The 17381-nt window shown below is 38.0% G+C and overlaps 3 protein-coding genes across 4 annotated transcripts in view; 1 reads left to right on the top strand and 2 right to left on the bottom strand.

Annotated features, from left to right (window-relative positions):
* Positions 1 to 1574: 1574 nt before the first annotated feature.
* Positions 1575 to 4540, top strand: LOC112092290 (protein PEROXIN-4). The gene is made up of 6 exons (XM_024168081.1): positions 1575 to 1657; positions 2053 to 2120; positions 2458 to 2577; positions 2669 to 2797; positions 3371 to 3500; positions 4232 to 4540. The coding sequence occupies exons 2-6, from the start codon at positions 2115 to 2117 to the stop codon at positions 4318 to 4320; spliced, it is 474 nt and encodes a 157-aa protein (XP_024023849.1). The 5' UTR covers positions 1575 to 1657; positions 2053 to 2114; the 3' UTR covers positions 4321 to 4540.
* Positions 4541 to 4564: 24 nt separating this feature from the next.
* Positions 4565 to 9148, bottom strand: LOC21390665 (putative esterase YitV). Its single transcript, XM_010101961.2, has 13 exons — positions 8828 to 9148; positions 7755 to 7831; positions 7510 to 7590; positions 7217 to 7345; positions 7022 to 7108; positions 6884 to 6937; positions 6685 to 6775; positions 6501 to 6571; positions 6355 to 6424; positions 5894 to 5946; positions 5585 to 5678; positions 5212 to 5309; positions 4565 to 4979 (listed from the first exon to the last, which is right to left on the bottom strand). Exons 1-13 carry the CDS (start codon positions 9129 to 9131, stop codon positions 4890 to 4892), a joined length of 1299 nt encoding a protein of 432 aa, XP_010100263.2. The 5' UTR covers positions 9132 to 9148; the 3' UTR covers positions 4565 to 4889.
* Positions 9149 to 10927: 1779 nt separating this feature from the next.
* Positions 10928 to 17381, bottom strand: part of LOC21390662 (protein tesmin/TSO1-like CXC 5) — a 17260-nt gene continuing 10806 nt past the window's right edge. For both annotated transcript variants that reach the window (XM_024168083.1, XM_024168084.1), the window contains exon 8: positions 10928 to 11354. In XM_024168083.1, the coding sequence (XP_024023851.1) occupies positions 11095 to 11354 (260 nt within the window). In that variant the 3' untranslated portion in view covers positions 10928 to 11094. The remainder of the gene's footprint in view (positions 11355 to 17381) is intronic.

The raw sequence follows: 17381 nt of genomic DNA, 5'->3' as shown, positions 1-17381 counted from the left end.
TGTTTCACAGGAGAATTGAAATCAGGAGATGAAGCACGTGCTTCAAAAGGCAGAATGCCTTCAATACAAATTTCAGGTGTAATCTGCTTGTTTCACAGGAGAATTGAAATCAGGAGATGAAGCACGTGCTTCAAAAGGCACAGAATGCCTTCAATATATATATATATATATATATATATGACAATAGCTTTTTATTTTTGTTTATATATTTTAATCTCAATGTAGCCACCTTGATCTTCAAGTTTGAGGCTTCCTTATTATGAACTCCTCGTTACAATACTAGTAAACGCTAATAAAGTGAAAAAGGACTTGTGCTCAGAATGGTAAGATTTTAGGTTTCACTGAATCATCGTGGTTTGGAGGCGGATGGAAACTTCGGTGCTGTGTGGGTGCTTCGGTACTCCTCTGTTTGGTGGGGGGTTTTGGGTCTCTTGGGGCGGTAGTTCCATAGGCCTGAGACTTTCTTTTGGCAGAGGCAGTGGATGGAAGTGATGTCTTGGTCTCTTTTCGGTATCTTCTTAAATTGTTTGGTTTGCTGCAGCTCCTTGTTCTTTGTTGGTGGCGGTCGGCTGTCTCTGAAATTCGATCAATATCTTTTGAGTATCTCTTTGTTTTAATTTATGGTTATGTTTGGTGTGTAATAAAGGTGATGTTGTCTCCATTCCTTAGTTGTTGGTCGCCGGCGTGAGTTCGACTTTGTTTTGTAATAACGGAGGTGGTTTTTTCACTTTTTGGCTTTGGTTATGTTTCCTACCTGGTTAGGTTATTTACCGACGGTGTGAGTTTTTTAGTCATGTTAGAATTTTATCTATGATGTGTTGCTAATGTCCCCTCTATGTAGGGATTAGTGATCTGTCACGACTCCCGCCAGAACTCGGAATGGGGTTTCAAATCGAGCCCTAAGTGTGCTGAGGTTTTCTTCTGTTTTCGAGCTTCAGGTTGTCCCTTTGATGAGTCATTAGCCTTCTATTATTATTTTCTCTCCTTTTTGTTTAAATGCAATTTTTCTTTTAAAAAAATATTAAAAATAAAATATTTTAATAGATAAAAAATCCAAAATTAAAATTTAATAGTGAGATTAGAGCTACAAGATTGAGTCAGGCTAAACGGGCCGGCTTGAAGCCCTACTGTTGGGCCGGGTCTAATCCTAAATTTTTTAGACTTAGAGCTAAGCTGAACTGACTATCTCTCATTTAGAACTAGTCCGGTCTAATCCAAACATCATATTTTCAAAAGTTAAAAAAAAAATACTTTATAAATTTCAAACTGAGTCAAGCTAGATTCCTTGAGGCCCAAACTTACACCTCTAAGTGAGACCATCCGGTCTTCTTCTCTCTCTCTTCTTTTTTCTCAGTAGAAGAAACTTGATCAAGCTATCCACCTGGCACGATACGGACGAAAAATTATAATCGTTGTCAATTGTCAAGCTATATCATAGGCTGCGATACAGGCAATTGAACCCCCCGCCATCGACCTCTCTTCTCCCGTTTTCGTTTCAGCACATCAAAATCTCTCTCTCTCTACCTCTCAAAAAAAAAAAAAAACTCTCTCTTCTCTCTCTCTCTCTACCTCTCAAAAAAAAAAAAAAGAAGAAAAAAAAAACTCTCTCTTCTCTCTCTCTCCCTCTCTCTCTCTCGCATATCTTCGGTAATACCAGGTAAGTTTGTCATAACAATTATCGTTAAATATATTTCTTCTGTCGTTGTTTATTTGGATCTATTTGTACTTACAAATCTTTATCAGCTTTTTTTTTTCCTCTGTTTAGTTAGCCTGAAAATTGGGTGTTTTTATCTCCGAAACTGCCAAGAGGAGATTTCGGATTTTATGTTTCTCTTCAATTTGGGAAAATTTCCAATAATTTCTTGATGTTGAAGCTTTCCTTTTCATTGGAAGCTGGGAAATTGTGGGAAATCTTATAATAGGCAATAAAGAATTTGTTGAGAATACTCAATTGAATCGAATCTTTTGGAGTAGAATTTATATGCTTTTTGGACTCTGAAATTGGGGACTAGAATTAGTAAACTTTGACAAATGTGTTTGTACATTTTGCAGGTTTTTGGTTGCATTTAATTTTTGAGCTTGAAATTTCGTGAAGTTACCAAGCACCAGCTAGAATGCAGGTTAGCTACAATTGATCAAATTGCTTTGCTTTTTTTTTTTCTTTTTTTTTTTTGTGTGGTTAATTTTCTTTGTATCATGTTTGATGAAGCAAGGATGATGGAGAAAATACGATATTTCGATTCATATTCGAGTCATCATAGAAGAATTTAAAGACTTATAAGCTTTGATTCTATGACTGTTGAGCAACTTTCTCATTTAAATTCTAAATATCCATAGGAAATTGCTTTTTTTTTTCTTTTGATTTGAGTATTGGGTTTTTTTATTTGTTTATTTATTTATTTATTGATAGTTGTATTGGCAGGTTTTTGATGATAAGATGAACACTCTTCTCTGCAGGCATCGAGGGCAAGGCTATTCAAGGAATACAAAGAGGTTCAGCGAGAGAAAGTAGCTGACCCAGATATTCAACTTGCTTGTGATGACAACAACATATTTAAGTGGACTGCTCTTATCAAGGTAAGCTTTAGTCATAACCGAATCCTTCTGGTTTTTTCATGTCTTTTGGTGTAATCGTTGTTCTTCTTTTTGAATTTTGTTATTGATCTAGGGACCATCAGAGACTCCGTATGAAGGTGGTGTATTCCAGCTTGCTTTTGCAGTCCCCGAGCAGTACCCTCTACAACCTCCGCAAGTGAGGTTCTTAACGAAAATTTTCCATCCAAATGTGCACTTCAAGGTATGGAGATTTTTATTGATTTACTCAGGTGTTTTGTTTTGGTTATGTTGCGCCTTAACAGAATTAGTACTTTTTAGAAAGGAAACTAAGATTGACATATGGGGCTTAAAATAGCCATACCTGCAAAATTTGTTGCGGTGTCAAAACTTTCAATCAACTTCCAATAATTGATTTTGAAATAGCCATATCTGCAAGTCTGGAATTTTGGACTCGAGTCTGTGAATAGAGTGTATTATTTGATGGGTTGATTTAAGTTGTTGATCACTGGTAGTTCTTAGTCAAAATCCGATTTCTACTTTTTTCTTTTTAAGGAGGAAGAAAAATTGAGAGTTTGAGTTCGGAGGTGAGGAGAAGGGGTTAAGCCCCTTGCTACAACATAGAGTTCGCGAAAGCCTAAAAGGATTATGGTTAATTAAAGACCATAGAAAACTTCATTTGATGAATTGGCTGTTCCACTCGAACTCATGTATTGAAACTAAATCTAATCTTTAGAGCTTATGCTTAATTCATCTTCAAATGGCTTATTGGGAGTTATTCTTTTTCTTTTTCTTGTTTTTTTTTTCCCGACCATAGACAGGTGAGATTTGCCTCGATATCTTGAAGAACGCATGGAGCCCAGCTTGGACACTCCAATCTGTCTGTAGGGCTATTATTGCTTTGATGGCGCATCCGGAACCTGATAGTCCCCTCAATTGTGATTCTGGTATGTTTGTACACACATGCACCTTAAACCAAACAAGTAAATCGACGAATATAAAAGTTTTAAAAAGGGATAAATAATAATGTCTGAAAGGCTTTTAGCTTATCACAAGGAAGCTGAAGGCTATAAAAAGTACACCTATTTTATTTTGTTCTGCCAAAGAGCCTGCTTGAAGCAGCATAGAGCTCATTCTAAATCCCTCAACTTTTGTGGCTTTTGGAGCCCTCTTTCCAGCTGTTGAATAACAACTGCTTTATACGTATACGTACGTATGTATGTATGACTGACTGACTCTAGGTCGGGCTTGGAAGCTAGGATGTATCTGGTATTCTTCTGATATATTTGATTGCGTGGTTTCGGGCTTTTGGAATTGGAACCTTCTCTTTCCCCACTTCCAAAGAAAAGAAAATTCTGTTCATGGTTCTTTTTTAAAATTTTTTTTTTATAAATTAAAAAAAAAAACGAAGCTACTTTTACAAAGGCCTTACTCTGTGCTCTGTAATCTACCCATTTCAAAGCCTATAAGTCACTTCTCATTGTTCTCAATTGTCTTCAACACTTGCATTAAAGAAAAATGACTTTAACATAATGGTAGAGTCAACAAAGGATGATATTTGTTGTTGATCAAATTTTCAATGTATATACACACACACACACACTCATACATATATTATACAAAATATCAATGTTAATCACGGTCTCCATTACTGATAGGCCGCTTTTGTCGTCTACAGGCAATCTTCTGCGATCTGGTGATATCAGAGGATACCAATCAATGGCAAGGATGTACACTAGGCTTGCTGCTATGCCTAAAAAAGGCTGAAGTATATGGTCTGGATTTTGCATTTGCTTTTTCATCCTTTTGGATCGCCATGTGTGCGGTCTCTTGCTTGTGGTACTAAAAACAAATATTGAAAATTATTTATGGGTCTCTTGTGTCAAAATCTTGATACTTAGCATTGATCTTGTTTGTTGTAATAACGAGGACAAAGAACCATTCCAAACAATTAGTATAAAAGGTGCAACTCTTACTGTTTACTTAATTAACGGAATTATAGAAAACTCTTGGTGTTATGCAACTAATTTATACTGGAAATCAGTATTGCATATCAATCTTTTAAAAATAAAAAAAAATAAAAAAAATGTCCATGTTCCAAATTATTTTTGCAGATCGATTGAAATGGTCAGCAAAATTTTATACAAGCTTACACGGAGTAAAAGGTCTTGTCTCAGCGAGCATGAAAACGACAATATGCTTTATTAGACGTTTAGACTTAGACTACATGAACTGCCAAAACCAGAGATTATTATTGCATTCAAGGACACGAATAAACAAAATGGGAAAAAGGTTGAGGAACAATCACACAACTGGAGAACTCAAACTAAATAGCATCATTGCATGAGATGCTTATCAAACCAGTCGCTAGCTTCTTTCACCATCTCCGGGGTCATTTGGTGACCGATTCCAGGTTGCGCAATAACCTGGATGTAACAAGAAAATGAAGAACATTCAACAGATTTCCCAAGTTTGGGGTAATACTAAAATTAGCTTCTCACACTTTCATTCGTCTAATTTCCCAAATTGACGGGCATCCTAAAGCTGGTAAATTACTTCAGTAAGAGTAATTCAGCCCCATGGAAAGCAAGGGCATCACTGCAATTCGAAGATGTTTGCAGTGTTCTGATCTCAGGCAGACAGTTTCAATTGCCGTACCTTAAAGTGATCAAGACATTGCGCATCTTCCCAAGTCTTGCGCGCTCTTGAAATAGGAACCTCTAGACCAGGTACCGGGCATCGTGGATCTTCCGCACCTGTAACATTTGAACTCCAATTTATGCTTTGACATAGCATGAAGATTAAAAAGGAACAAATGGCCAACACACACGACAATGTGTAAGAAAAAAAGAAATAAAAAATAAAAAATAAAAATAAAAAAATAAAATAAAAAACCAGGTTTAACTGTCATCAGTTTAACTTCGAACCCTGCAAACCTTGGTAGTCCAGTACTAGTGTATCGACAGATTAACTGCCAAGGAATATAAGAGTTTCTACTATCGTTGGTTAAAGCGTAAGAAAAGACTTTTACCATTCAATATCAGCAAAGGACGCGGTGCAATAACTGGAATTGTGCAAGAAGAATCAAACTCAGAGGCTAGACCAGGAGCAATCCTATCCCAAACCTGCTCAAATAGTCAGATGTGTTAAACCTGTAGTATATTATGAAGTGCATTTAAAGAAGATAATCTAGATATCATAGAAGATGTTAAGTTGAATCAGAATGCTGAACTTAAAGAGCCAGAACACGTTGTAAAGTGTGTGCAAGAATAAAATCTTATCTAGAAGTACAGAACACTCCAACTAGAGTCATATTTACAGAGTGGGATACGTTACTTACCTTCTTCACCACTTCTTTATCAATTACGCTCTTGCCTAAATCATTTCGTGCTTCTGCAAACAAATAATAAGAGCATCAAGGAATGAAAAAGCATAAATCTGCAATCTCCAACAAAATGAACTAGTATATAACGCTCATTGTTCCAACTCTAGCAACAAAAAGTGCAACACAATTTTGCGTAAATGAACTTGTTGTAATGATACAATATATTCCATTTCAAGCATTACCTCACTTCACAGTTGAATATATATATATATGTATATATGTATATATGTATATATATATATATATATAACGAATCTGGCTCCACAATCAAATATAAAATTAACACTAGCTAGTAGGAAAACGAGCAAAGAGCTGTGATTGGAATAAATCCTTCCCAACCAAAATTAAGTCATTGTATTAATGTTCATTATTGTGATGGAAGTTCTAACGTGCATTTACTTCTAGATGTACCTTACCCTCAAAAACAGGCTTTATGCTGTCAACTCGAGCCTGCCACTTGTCATTCTCTACAGCCCATCCAAAACCCTATAATCATATCAGTAAAAGTTCAGTTATCTATATAACCTAGATAAAGTTGTAATGAATTAACTAGACACACTACCTGAACGCCAATTATGGGGGCAACCACAGAATAGCGGGTATCAGAAAAGGCAGCAAACCACGCATGCATACCTGCATTGAAATATATTTTTTTATATAAAGAAAAGAAAAGCCCAGATGACTTCCACATATAACAGAGAGAGTGTTGGATAATCTGTAAAACATTGAACTCTCAAGTAACAAACCTCCAAGCGATTCACCAGTGATTCCTATTCTAGTAGGGTCTATATCCTTCCTTCCTGTCAAATAATCTGCTAGTTTTATCAAGTCCCAGACCTGTAATAATTGACTTCTTTAGCTACAGAACAACTCTTCGAAAATTCCATTCAAAGGTTAATTTTTGGTAGAAACACTATACGATTCACAACAAAGTAATGGAGTTACCGTGTCGAATATGAATGGCATGGTATCACCTTTCTTCCATGATGATACAAGAGCCTAAAAGTAAATATAATCTGAAGATTAGTAATGATGTTACTATAATGAAAATAGAATAGTGTTTCAGTGCTCAATGAAAAGTACATCTCGGTAGGTGGTAATATTGCTGGCACGTTCACCATGGTGGCGGGAATCAATGGCAATGGCTATGTAGCCCCTTGAAGCATACGCCTAAAACAAGCAAAAAGAACACCATAAAACTCATTTGCTCAAACTAAAGCTGGATTGATTTTACCTTAAAAAAAAGGTTGTAAGTTTGAAAAGGTACCCACTACCGACCTCAAGCAAGGGTCTTAACCATTCTTTGCACTTGTGTGTACTATGCAGAAATACAACGGCAGGCCTTTTTTGGTCACTCTCTTCCTTCATGCTTATAATCAATACTGGTAACCTTCCTTGCTCTCCTGCCTATCATTGACCATTGGAGAATAAGTTTTTTTCTTTTCCCTTGCTTAATAAGCAAGAAATAATTGCAGAAACTTCAATAAATTTGTTAATTTCTATTTATGACTTATAAGTAGGAGCTAGAAATATATTATCCTTTCAACCAGCAAAAGGGTCTATATTATTACCTCGGTAATCAAGTATAAATTTTCCTCTTGCAGTAAGTCCTCCAATTTCTCATTGTCTGCTTTTGGACAGGATGCCATTGCCTAGTTGAAGACCCAAGAATTACACGAATGAAAGCAAATTGTATCAAAACAGGACATGAATCGTTTATTTTCGGAAATAAAAGTTATTTCTGAAAATGAAACGCAACGAAAGGGAACTTCGAACAAAGACGATATGCAAAACATTATTCAAAATAAATATGAACCTCACTGAAGCGAGGTGTTGAAGCCTCCAGATACAAAGGGTTCGCTACAGGCTTTGCAGGCTCCACAGATAACGGAACTGAAAAAGACAATAAACAAACAAACCGAATATATCAAAGCTTCATTTCATACTATTCAACTAAGAAAGAAAGATATTCCAAGAGAACTTTGTTTTTTTTGTTGAAAAAAGCACTTCGTTGAATTAATCTCCGCTCATAAATACACACCATTTGCCGTCTTAAGAATCTCAAATCTCTTCAATTCTCCCAAACTTTCTGATCAATCAAACACACCAAACACTGCTCAATTCAGCCGCTCAAGAATAATACTTAAAAACTCTTAGGTGTGTTTAGAATTGATTTTTGTTTATTTTTTAAAATGTTTTTATACATCTTATGAGGCATGAAAATAAAAATGATCTTTTAAATTATATTTATTTAGGAAATGTTTTAAAAAGGAAAACAAAAATAAAAAAAAGTGAAAATAATTTTTTGAAGTAATTAAAAAATATTTAAAAGTTGTTTTTTCTTTTCTATTTTCATTTTATTTTAAAAGAATTAAAAAACGGTTAAAAATTATTTTTCCTTTTCAGTTTTCATTTTATAGTACTTATAAAAAATGTTATAATATATTAATTAATAATTATAAATAAACATAATTTTATTTTTTTATTATACGCAAAATAATTTTTTTAAGTGTTCAAAAAAAAAAATAATTTTTTTAAAAATTAACTAAATACAAATTTAAATTTAGTTTCAGAATAATTTTTAAAATAGTCTCATTTTTATTTTTATTTTATATTAAAAATAAAATCATTTTGATTACATCATCAAACGGGCCCTCCCAAATCTCCTCAATTTCCCCAAACTTTCTCATGAGGCTCATCAACCAAACACTCTACTCAATTCAGTTGCTCAAAATTCGAACTAAAAAACTAATCCAATCGAAACTCTCGAAATTCACATCCCTGTATTCGAGGCTTCGAGCTCGGCTAGATCAACAGCTACTCAATCCTACTTTCCTGCATTTTTTCAGTAAGCAAACAGTAAACTAAGCCAGAAACCAGAGGAATTACCTTCGCCGGATCGTCTACTGCGCAGAACTTTGAGGAACTCGGCGCGAAGCTTCCTGGCGTCAACGGATTCCGCCATTTCTGTCGATTCGGTTGTGGAGGTTGCGGTGATCCTCGTGGATGATTTGGACCGGCATTTATAAGCAACCGCTTTTGGCGGGTAAGAAATAAAGCAATGGCGCACGTGCGGGGAACACGTGGTCGCATATGCGAGAACAGAGATAGCAGTAGTGTCGTGTTTGGTGAGAATGATTAGTGGTAGGGAAGTGGTTTTGAGCGATGGACAGAGAAGAGAGAGAGAGAACATATTCTTTCTCTATTAGTCAATTTTCTGCAAGAGTTTTTTATATTTTTTTTCATTCTATTTTATTATCATAATTTGGATGACGTCAGTATTCGTTTTCTTGTGTTTGTCTCCTGAGAAAAAGCTGCTAACAAGGATTTTATATCCCTCAGTTATTTTATTTTATTTTTCTTGAGCCAATGGAAGTGAGATTTGGTTGTGGTTGGTGAATTGAACTTGCGGTTATTGTATAAATTTGACATTTTGTGAATTTTTCCATTTCAGGCAAAATTGAGCTGTATATTTGGTTTTTAATTAAAGAATTTTATTCAGAACTTGTATCTCCAAGTTAATACGTCATAATTCTGAAAAAAAAAAAAATTTTCAGACTTAATTATAAAAACAAGATTTTTATTTCTCTTAAGGCTCAAAATTTCAAGACAAAAAAAATCAGAGGATAATAGAAGTTGTGTTTTGGACATTTTTGTGAGGAGGTTCAAGGAGTTTGTGTGTTAGTACTTGTGAGAATGGAATGGAAGTTGAGTTTTGTCGGAGTTAAAAGAGACAAGAAATGTGAAACCATAAAGAAACAGCCGTTTAGAAATTTCAGGACAACCTTAGAAATAAGGTTAGGAATTAGGAAAGCGCAAGGAAACTCCTCTTCATAAAAGTGGTACCCTGTTTCAATATCTTGCGGCAGTGGAGGAAATATCGGATTGTGCCATTTTGAAGTGTCATTCCTGTTCTTTTGAAAAAAAAAAAAAAAAAAAAAAAAAAAAAAAAAAACATGCATGATTTTCTATAGCCTTAAATGGTAAATTTTATTAGAGAATTTCATTACATGATATAAAAAGTTCTGAATAGTGAAATCTCCATTGAATTTTATCAAGTTGCTTCTCAATGCCTATAAGTAATGGTGCAAAATTATTCTATTTTATTTGGAGCGTCTTTTTTTTCCCCCCAATTAATGCATTAACTTTACAAGTTATTTTTTCTTTTTTAAATTCAAATTGCTAATTACCACCAGAGACATGTTTGTGGTGCGGGATTAAGAGTAGGATCGGACTAAATAGTCCTAATCTTATATTTGGTTTTTACTTGGGACTGGATTAAGAGTCCAAGCCAACGTAATTATTCCGAATGCATGGGGTAGGTTATCCCATTGGGAAGCATGGGATGAGTAATCGTAAGCTTAAATGATGGTGGGATCCACTTGTAAATTTTTTCTTATTTAGTTTAGCATTGATATGAAATGAAAACTATTTAATTTTAAAACTTTAATATTTTAAATTTAGTTTATCGTTTGTTTTTAGATTTATATAAAAATAAAAAATAATTACAACCTAACGTAATACAAGACCAAACACATTATAATATCATATCCATTCCAATTCTAAGTTTGTTGCACCAAACACAGCCCGTACTTTTGAACTACGTCCATATACTAAACTTTTGCTTCTAAAAATAAAAAAAAGATTAATAAAGCATTAAAGGTAAGTGTTTTTTTTAATGCATTAAAGGTGTGTTGATTTATTAGCAGTAGGAAACACATATTCAAGGAGGCTATTTATTTCCCATTTACTTCACATATCACCAGCTTCGCTCTGTTCAAGGCCTCTACTTCAGCAAGAAGACTAAATTAGGAAATTGTATGATGCATGCTAAGAAGAAAAGTTTTTAATTTGAAGCCTCCTCAATATGAGGGTAAATACAATTAATTATACATTAGATAGGTTTCAATTCTACATCAGAAGTCGTTTACAAAAACTTTTCATAAATAGCATGATACATGCTAAACAAGAAAATGGATTTCCCTTCAGATAAAAAAAAAAAAAGGATTCAGTTAATTTTAGTTTTCAACTAATAAAAATTTCTGTTTCTAAGACCTAGTCACATCGAACTGCATCAGCAATAGCATGAAATAAATAGAGGAAAGTCACCGCTAGGTGAGGACAATTTTGCATACTTTCCTATGAAGTTACAGGTCTCAGCGTTTGGTCTTGTCACTCGGTATCCCATTTTCACTGGGAAGTCCAACCTTTAAAGATAGATCGCCATTGCTAAGAGAAACCGTCGGAACTGACTGAAACTTTTGAGCAGTTGCGGAAACAGGAGATGATTTTACAATACCATTGCCAGAACCTTTATTTTGACACGCTGTTTTGGTGTTGGCTTTAGGAGTAGAAACCCGTACAGATCCTTTCGGACTTTCTGTCTCGCATTTGGCCAATGGAGAAAACATTGTTTCTGTCAAATGGAAGATGGAAAACACGTTTCATCATCAGCGTTCATAAAAGAAAACTGTACAATGCAATAAGTTTCTTCACCACCCTGATATTTTAGACAGAAGTCAAATTCAATTTTGATTTTACCACCTTTGAATTTTCGGAACCAAAGTCTCTTAAACGTGGCATTCATAGGAAATATTTAATGAAAAATAAGAAAGACTGTTGCATCATGGTCGAGCAGTCAAACCATTCCTTTGGGTCGCATGTGTCAAGAGCTTCAAAAGTTAGGGACTGATTCCTAATGTCGAGAGCTTCAAAAGTTAGGGACTGATCCCTAATGTCGAGACCTTCAGAAGTCAGGGACTGATCTCTAATATCGAGAGCTGACAGCTAAGGAGATGTCCTTAGATTAAAGAGAGCTCTTAAGATAAGACCTTCAAGTCGAGAAGTTCTTAAAAGCCTTTAAAGGTCTTGGTGTCGAGAAGTCAAAAAAATCAAAGAAACGACAAGAGGATTAGATTCAAATCCAATCCCGCCAAATCAGGAAAAGATAAACCTCATCAAATATCCGAGTTCAAACTGGAAGATCAAATAACAATCAACGAAAATAATTCCCCAGATTCGGATATTCAAATAAAAGTATATATGAAAAATCCCTTAATTAAAGGAGATAAAGGGGTCATCATAAAAAATTAGGGATAAGAATTTCTATGTTTAGGAGAGCCTATAAAAAGGGCTGAACTCCTCATCTTTTTACGAATTATTTTCCCTACTGAGAGAGAAATTGTAATTTTGAGAATTAGTGCATCCACAAGTGGACGTAGGCAAAGAGTTTCTGCCGAACCATCAATTCGTGAGTGTTACTACGTGAGTGTTTCCGGAAAGGTCAAATCCCAACTTAAAGAACTTTCACCGTCAACAATTGGCGCTAGAAGGAGGGCCGAAACCCAAATTTTCACAAATCCAGCAACAACAAGAACATTCCTCCGAGAAGAACTCGCAGTATGAGGGCTAACCAAAGGAGCCAAGAAGGCCAGAATCCTGCTGTTGGGGGGACTCAACCAAATCCTCCAAATGGTAACCAGGTACGGCCAGAGAACCAGCCCAGTTAAAAGGCAATTGCAGCAAACGGGGACTCTCAGGATCGTATTGATCAGCTTCAAAAGCAGGTTGAGACTCTTACCGTAGTGGTAGAGAGAATGGCCACAGCCATAACTGGGTGCGATCAGAGGCCCAATTCAACGTCGTCACTGGAAGACGCGTCGATGATCCCAGTAAACGCCACCGCTGGGAATCAGATTAATGGTGACCATCGCGGTGATGCTGAGGGAGTTGGTGATATCAGGGCCAACCTCAATCCCCGTCCGGCCAAATCAAATAAGTCTGTGTGAAGCAGACAACGGACATCAAGGAAAGAGCTCAGGAGAGGGTTGCGGCCCCAACAATGAATAACAGGGAGATACCCCCTCGACCGCAAGAGAATGGGAATCGGAGAAATGTTGTTCCGATCGAGTCTTCATCTATACACGGTGGAGACTTAAGAGAACAACTGAACGCTCGACGTGAGCAAGAGTCGCAAAAGACCAGAGAAGAGGAACATGTGGCGAAGAATAAGGCTTTGGCCGAGAAGATGGCCAAGTTAGAGAAGCATATTGGTAGTCGCTTAAACAACTTCAAGCAAGTTGTGAGGAAAGTGGCTAAGGCAGTAAATGTCGACGCTAAGATGTATACGTCTCATGACCATCCCTTTACTGAGAATATCATTTAAGTCCCCCTGCTAGACAAGTACAAGCCACCTCTAATTCTGCTCTATGACGGAAGGAGTGACGCAAATGATCATTTGGAGGTCTACACCGGACACATGATCCTTCACGGATATTCTGTGGAGGTCATGTGCCGAGCATTCAGGAACTACCTCTCCAATTTTGCCAAGAAATGGTTCAAATCCTTGAAGCCCAACTCTATAACAAGTTAGGATGATTTGAAGAACGCTTTCTTGATTCAGTTCATAAGAGTCAAGAAATACATCCCACCGAAGCATAACCTTTCGAGGGTCTAGCAAGGACCAAACGAGTCCCTAAAGGACTAGATAGCGAGGTTCGAAGAGCAAGTGACAACCACAGAGGGAATTACCGACGATGTAGCACTAATGAGGGCCTTAGCAAGGGGCTTTAGCAAGTATGAGGAATGATATCCCATACAGTACAGACCTCAATCGGAAACAGGGCAGCCGAGCAATAAAAAATAACGGTAAAAAAGGTCTTGAAAAGCAAAGTGGTGGCCCCAACGAAAGAAGAAACAGGGTAGCCGAGCAATCAAAAATAACGGTAAAAAGCGCGGAGGAAATCTTCAGGTGCAGGCTGAACATAAGTATAACCCTGCCCCCACTATAAACAATCAGAGTGGAAATGCTCCCGCGAATCAAGGAAACGCGAAGCGATTCAAGCTGCAGATGTATGACTCATACACTCCCTTGTCCATGGGAATTGAGGAAGTCTACCACGAGATTAGCCACCTCTAGGTCTTGTGTCGACCACCGCCGCTCAAGTCTGATCCTGCAAAAAGAAATCAAAACAAGTACTGCAAATTTCACGGTGAGAGTGGGCACACAACTATCGAGTGCTTCGATTTAAAGGATGAAATCGAAAGATTAATCCGAGAAAGAAGGCTCAATGAGTACAGAGCCCACCGTCGGGGCAACAACAATAATAACTAGCGAAACAATGATCGTATGGACGATCAAATACATGACAATCCACTAGAATCTGTTGGCGTGATTAGAACAATTTTCGGAGGGCCATACCTGGGTGGCACCTCTCGACGCACGTAGAAAGAGTACGCGAGGGAAGCAAAGGAGAAGTTCAACCAGAGTGCTATGACTATATCAGGTCGAGAGCCAAAGGCCGCAAGGTATGATGAAGTCGAGATTACATTCTTAGAGGCTGGCGTCAACGATGTGCATTTTCCAGAAAACGACGCTCCCGTCGTTGAGGCCATGATCGGTAACCACACAATTTGTCGAATCCTGATCGACAATAGTAGTTCCGTGGACATTATATATGTTGGCTGCCTCGATAAGATAGGAATTCCCCCGGACAAGGTTGCAGAGCAATACTCAGCCCCTTTATGGCTTTACAGGGGATTGTGTTATCCCTGAGGGGATAATCGAATTACCGATAACCATAGGCACCGACCACACACATCGATTGTTTTATCTAAATTCTTAGTTGTGAATGAGGTGATCAATATAGCGCTGTTATCGGAAGACCGACGTTGAGAGCTCTAAACGCCGTAACATCGATATATCATCAGATGATGAAGTTCCCAACTCCCAGTGGAATTAGAAAAGTGAGAGAAAACCAGTACGAGTCTAGGCTTACTTACTCAGAAACAGTTCACCATTACGCTAAGCCAGTCTGGATGAGAAGAGAGATGCGAATGGTCGCTACTAGAGCCATGGACGTTGACATCGACCCCAGGCTGCCAAAAGAATTTGGAATGGGACCAGTCGAGGAGTTAGTCGAAATTCCAATTGATGAGGCAGAGCTAGCAAGAAAACTCAAGATTGGCTCAGAGCTCGGGAAACAGAGAAAAGAGGAGTTGATAAAGTTCCTCATGAAGAATCTCGACGTGTTTGCCTAGACGCACGACGACATGGTGGGAACAAACCCAAAAATAATGAGCCATAGGCTCAATATTGATGAGAAATATCCCCCAAAAAGAAAAAAGTGTCGACCATGAATGCCGAAAGGTATGAAGCTTTACGGAAGGATATCAACAAGTTAATCAAAAACAACTTCATCCGAGAAGGCTTATACCCCGAATGGGTTTCAAATCCTGTGTTGGTATTAAAACCCAACGGGAAGTGACGAACATGTGTGGATTTCAGCGACCTCAACAAGGCTTGTCCAAAGGACAACTTCCCGCTACCGATGATTGATCAGCTGGTCGACGCCACAGCCAAACATGAGCTCTTAAGTTTCATGGATGCGTATTTCAGCTACAATCAAATCTTGATGTTCCATCTGGATGAAGAACACACAGCGTTCATAACAGATTAGAGCCTCTATTGTTACAAGGTCATGCCCTTTGGCCTTAAGAATGTAGGGGCCACCTACCAGCGTCTCGTCAACAAGATGTTTGCCGACCAGATAGGTAAAACCATGGAGGTATACGTCGACGATATGCTGGTAAAAAGCAAGAAATCCAAAGAACATGTGGAACATCTCAAGGGGATGTTCGATGTTTTGAGGATATATAAAATGACCCCTCAAGTGCGCCTTTGGGGTCAAATCGAGAAAATTCTAGGGTTCATGGTAAGCAGTCGAGGGATCGAGGCCAATCTAGAGAAAATTCAGGCTAACCAGGTGTGTAGTGGCACTTAACAGGTTCATCTCTTAGTCGACTGACAAGTGCATCCCATTCTTTGACACCTTAAGGGGGAACAAGCCATTTCAGTGGACCGAAGAATGCGAACACGTGTTCCATCAATTGAAGGAGCATCTCGATAAGCCTCCTTTGCTGTCAAAACTAGTCTCCGGAGAAGTGCTGAGCTTATATCTCGCGGTTTCAGAACACGCCGTTAGTTTGGTGTTAATTCGCGAAAAGAATAAGGTGCAGCTGCCAGTCCATGATACCAGCAAACGCTTCTTTGACACAGAGACAAGATATCCATAGATGGATAAGCTCACCCTAACATTAGTGGTGACATCTAGAAAACTCTGCCACTATTTCCAGGCCCATCCTATACATGTATTGACGAATCACCCCTTAAGGTAGGTGTTGCAAAAGCCAGTACCTCTGGAAGGTTACTCAAGAGGTCCATTGAGCTCAACCAGTTTGACATGGATTATAGGCCGCGCGTAGTAATAAAAAGGCAAGCCCTAGCTGATTTTGTTGCAAAATTCACTAGACTACCAGAGGTTGAAGCAGAAACTACCGAGGAAGAGTCGCCCAGGTGGAAGCTCTATGTCGATGGAAGCTCCAACGAAAATGGCTGTAAGGCAGGACTAATTCTACACACCTCAGAAGACTACAAGATAACCTTAACCATTAGGTTTGCATTCTCTGCATCCAACAATGAAGCTGAGTAAGAAGCCTTATTGGCGGGACTCCGGTTAGCAAAGCACGTAAGGGTGGAGGCCATAGATATTTTCAATGATTCACAGTTAGTTGTGAATCAAATAAAAGGTGAATATCAGGCTAAGGGGGAAAGGATGATAGCATACCTGGCGAAGGTGAAGGAGACATTGGGGAAATTCAAGACCTACAATGTGCAATAGGTGCCAAAGACAAAAAAATAGCAATGTTGATGCTCTCACTAGGTTAGCCACATCTAAAGACGTATAGCTACTCAAGCTAGTACCAGTAAAGGTATTGGAAACTCCAACAATCAAGCGCACGCCAGAAGCGATGCCATTAGATAGTCAACCAAGTTAGAAAGACCCAATTGTCAAATATCTCGTTGATGGCAAACTCCCTGAAGACAGGCAGCATGCCAAAAGGTTGAAATCTCAGGCGTCGAGATATATACTGCATGACAACGCCTTATACCAACGGGGATATTCAACACCCCTGCTTAAATGTATTGATGAGGAAGAGGCAAAAAGAGTGCTCTTAGAAATTCACGACGGGATCTGTGGCAACCACACTGGGGGCAGTCTCTAGCGTACAAGATTCTACGCCAAGGGTACTATTGGCCCAATCAGGAGACTATTGGCCCAATCTCAAAAAAGATGCAGTAGAATACGCAAAGAAATGCGATAGCTGCCAAAGGTATGCCTCAATCCCTCAACTGCACTCAGAGGACCTCACTTCTATAATCGCCCCTTAGCCCTTTTCTAAGTGAGGAATCGACATAATCAGGCTGCTGCACAGGACTCTTGGAGGATATAAATTCATCATTGTCGCGGTCGACTATTACACAAAGTGGGTTAAGGCCGAGCCTTTAACATCCATTACGGAAGAGAAATGTACGAATTTTATATGTATAACATAGTCTACATGTTTAGTGTACCTCATTTCCTTGTACTTGGTAATGGGAAAC

Source organism: Morus notabilis, unplaced genomic scaffold, assembly GCF_000414095.1.
Source record: "Morus notabilis unplaced genomic scaffold, ASM41409v2 Scaffold733, whole genome shotgun sequence".
In the NCBI taxonomy this organism is placed as follows: domain Eukaryota; kingdom Viridiplantae; phylum Streptophyta; class Magnoliopsida; order Rosales; family Moraceae; genus Morus; species Morus notabilis.
Note: the sequence above shows the minus strand (reverse complement) of the source record. Positions and strands in the feature narration are given on the sequence as shown.

Coding starts and splice junctions, on each gene's coding strand:
- LOC112092290 (XM_024168081.1), top strand. Junction 2,578..2,668: donor AGTGGACTGCTCTTATCAAG/GTAAGCTTTAGT, acceptor TTATTGATCTAG/GGACCATCAGAGACTCCGTA. Junction 3,501..4,231: donor TCCCCTCAATTGTGATTCTG/GTATGTTTGTAC, acceptor TGTCGTCTACAG/GCAATCTTCTGCGATCTGGT.
- LOC21390665 (XM_010101961.2), bottom strand. CDS start 9,131: ATGTTCTCTCTCTCTCTTCTCTGTCCATCGCTCAAAACCACTTCCCTA. Junction 7,346..7,509: donor ATTTATACTTGATTACCGAG/GTAATAATATAG, acceptor GGTCAATGATAG/GCAGGAGAGCAAGGAAGGTT. Junction 6,938..7,021: donor ATATTACCACCTACCGAGAT/GTACTTTTCATT, acceptor ATTTACTTTTAG/GCTCTTGTATCATCATGGAA.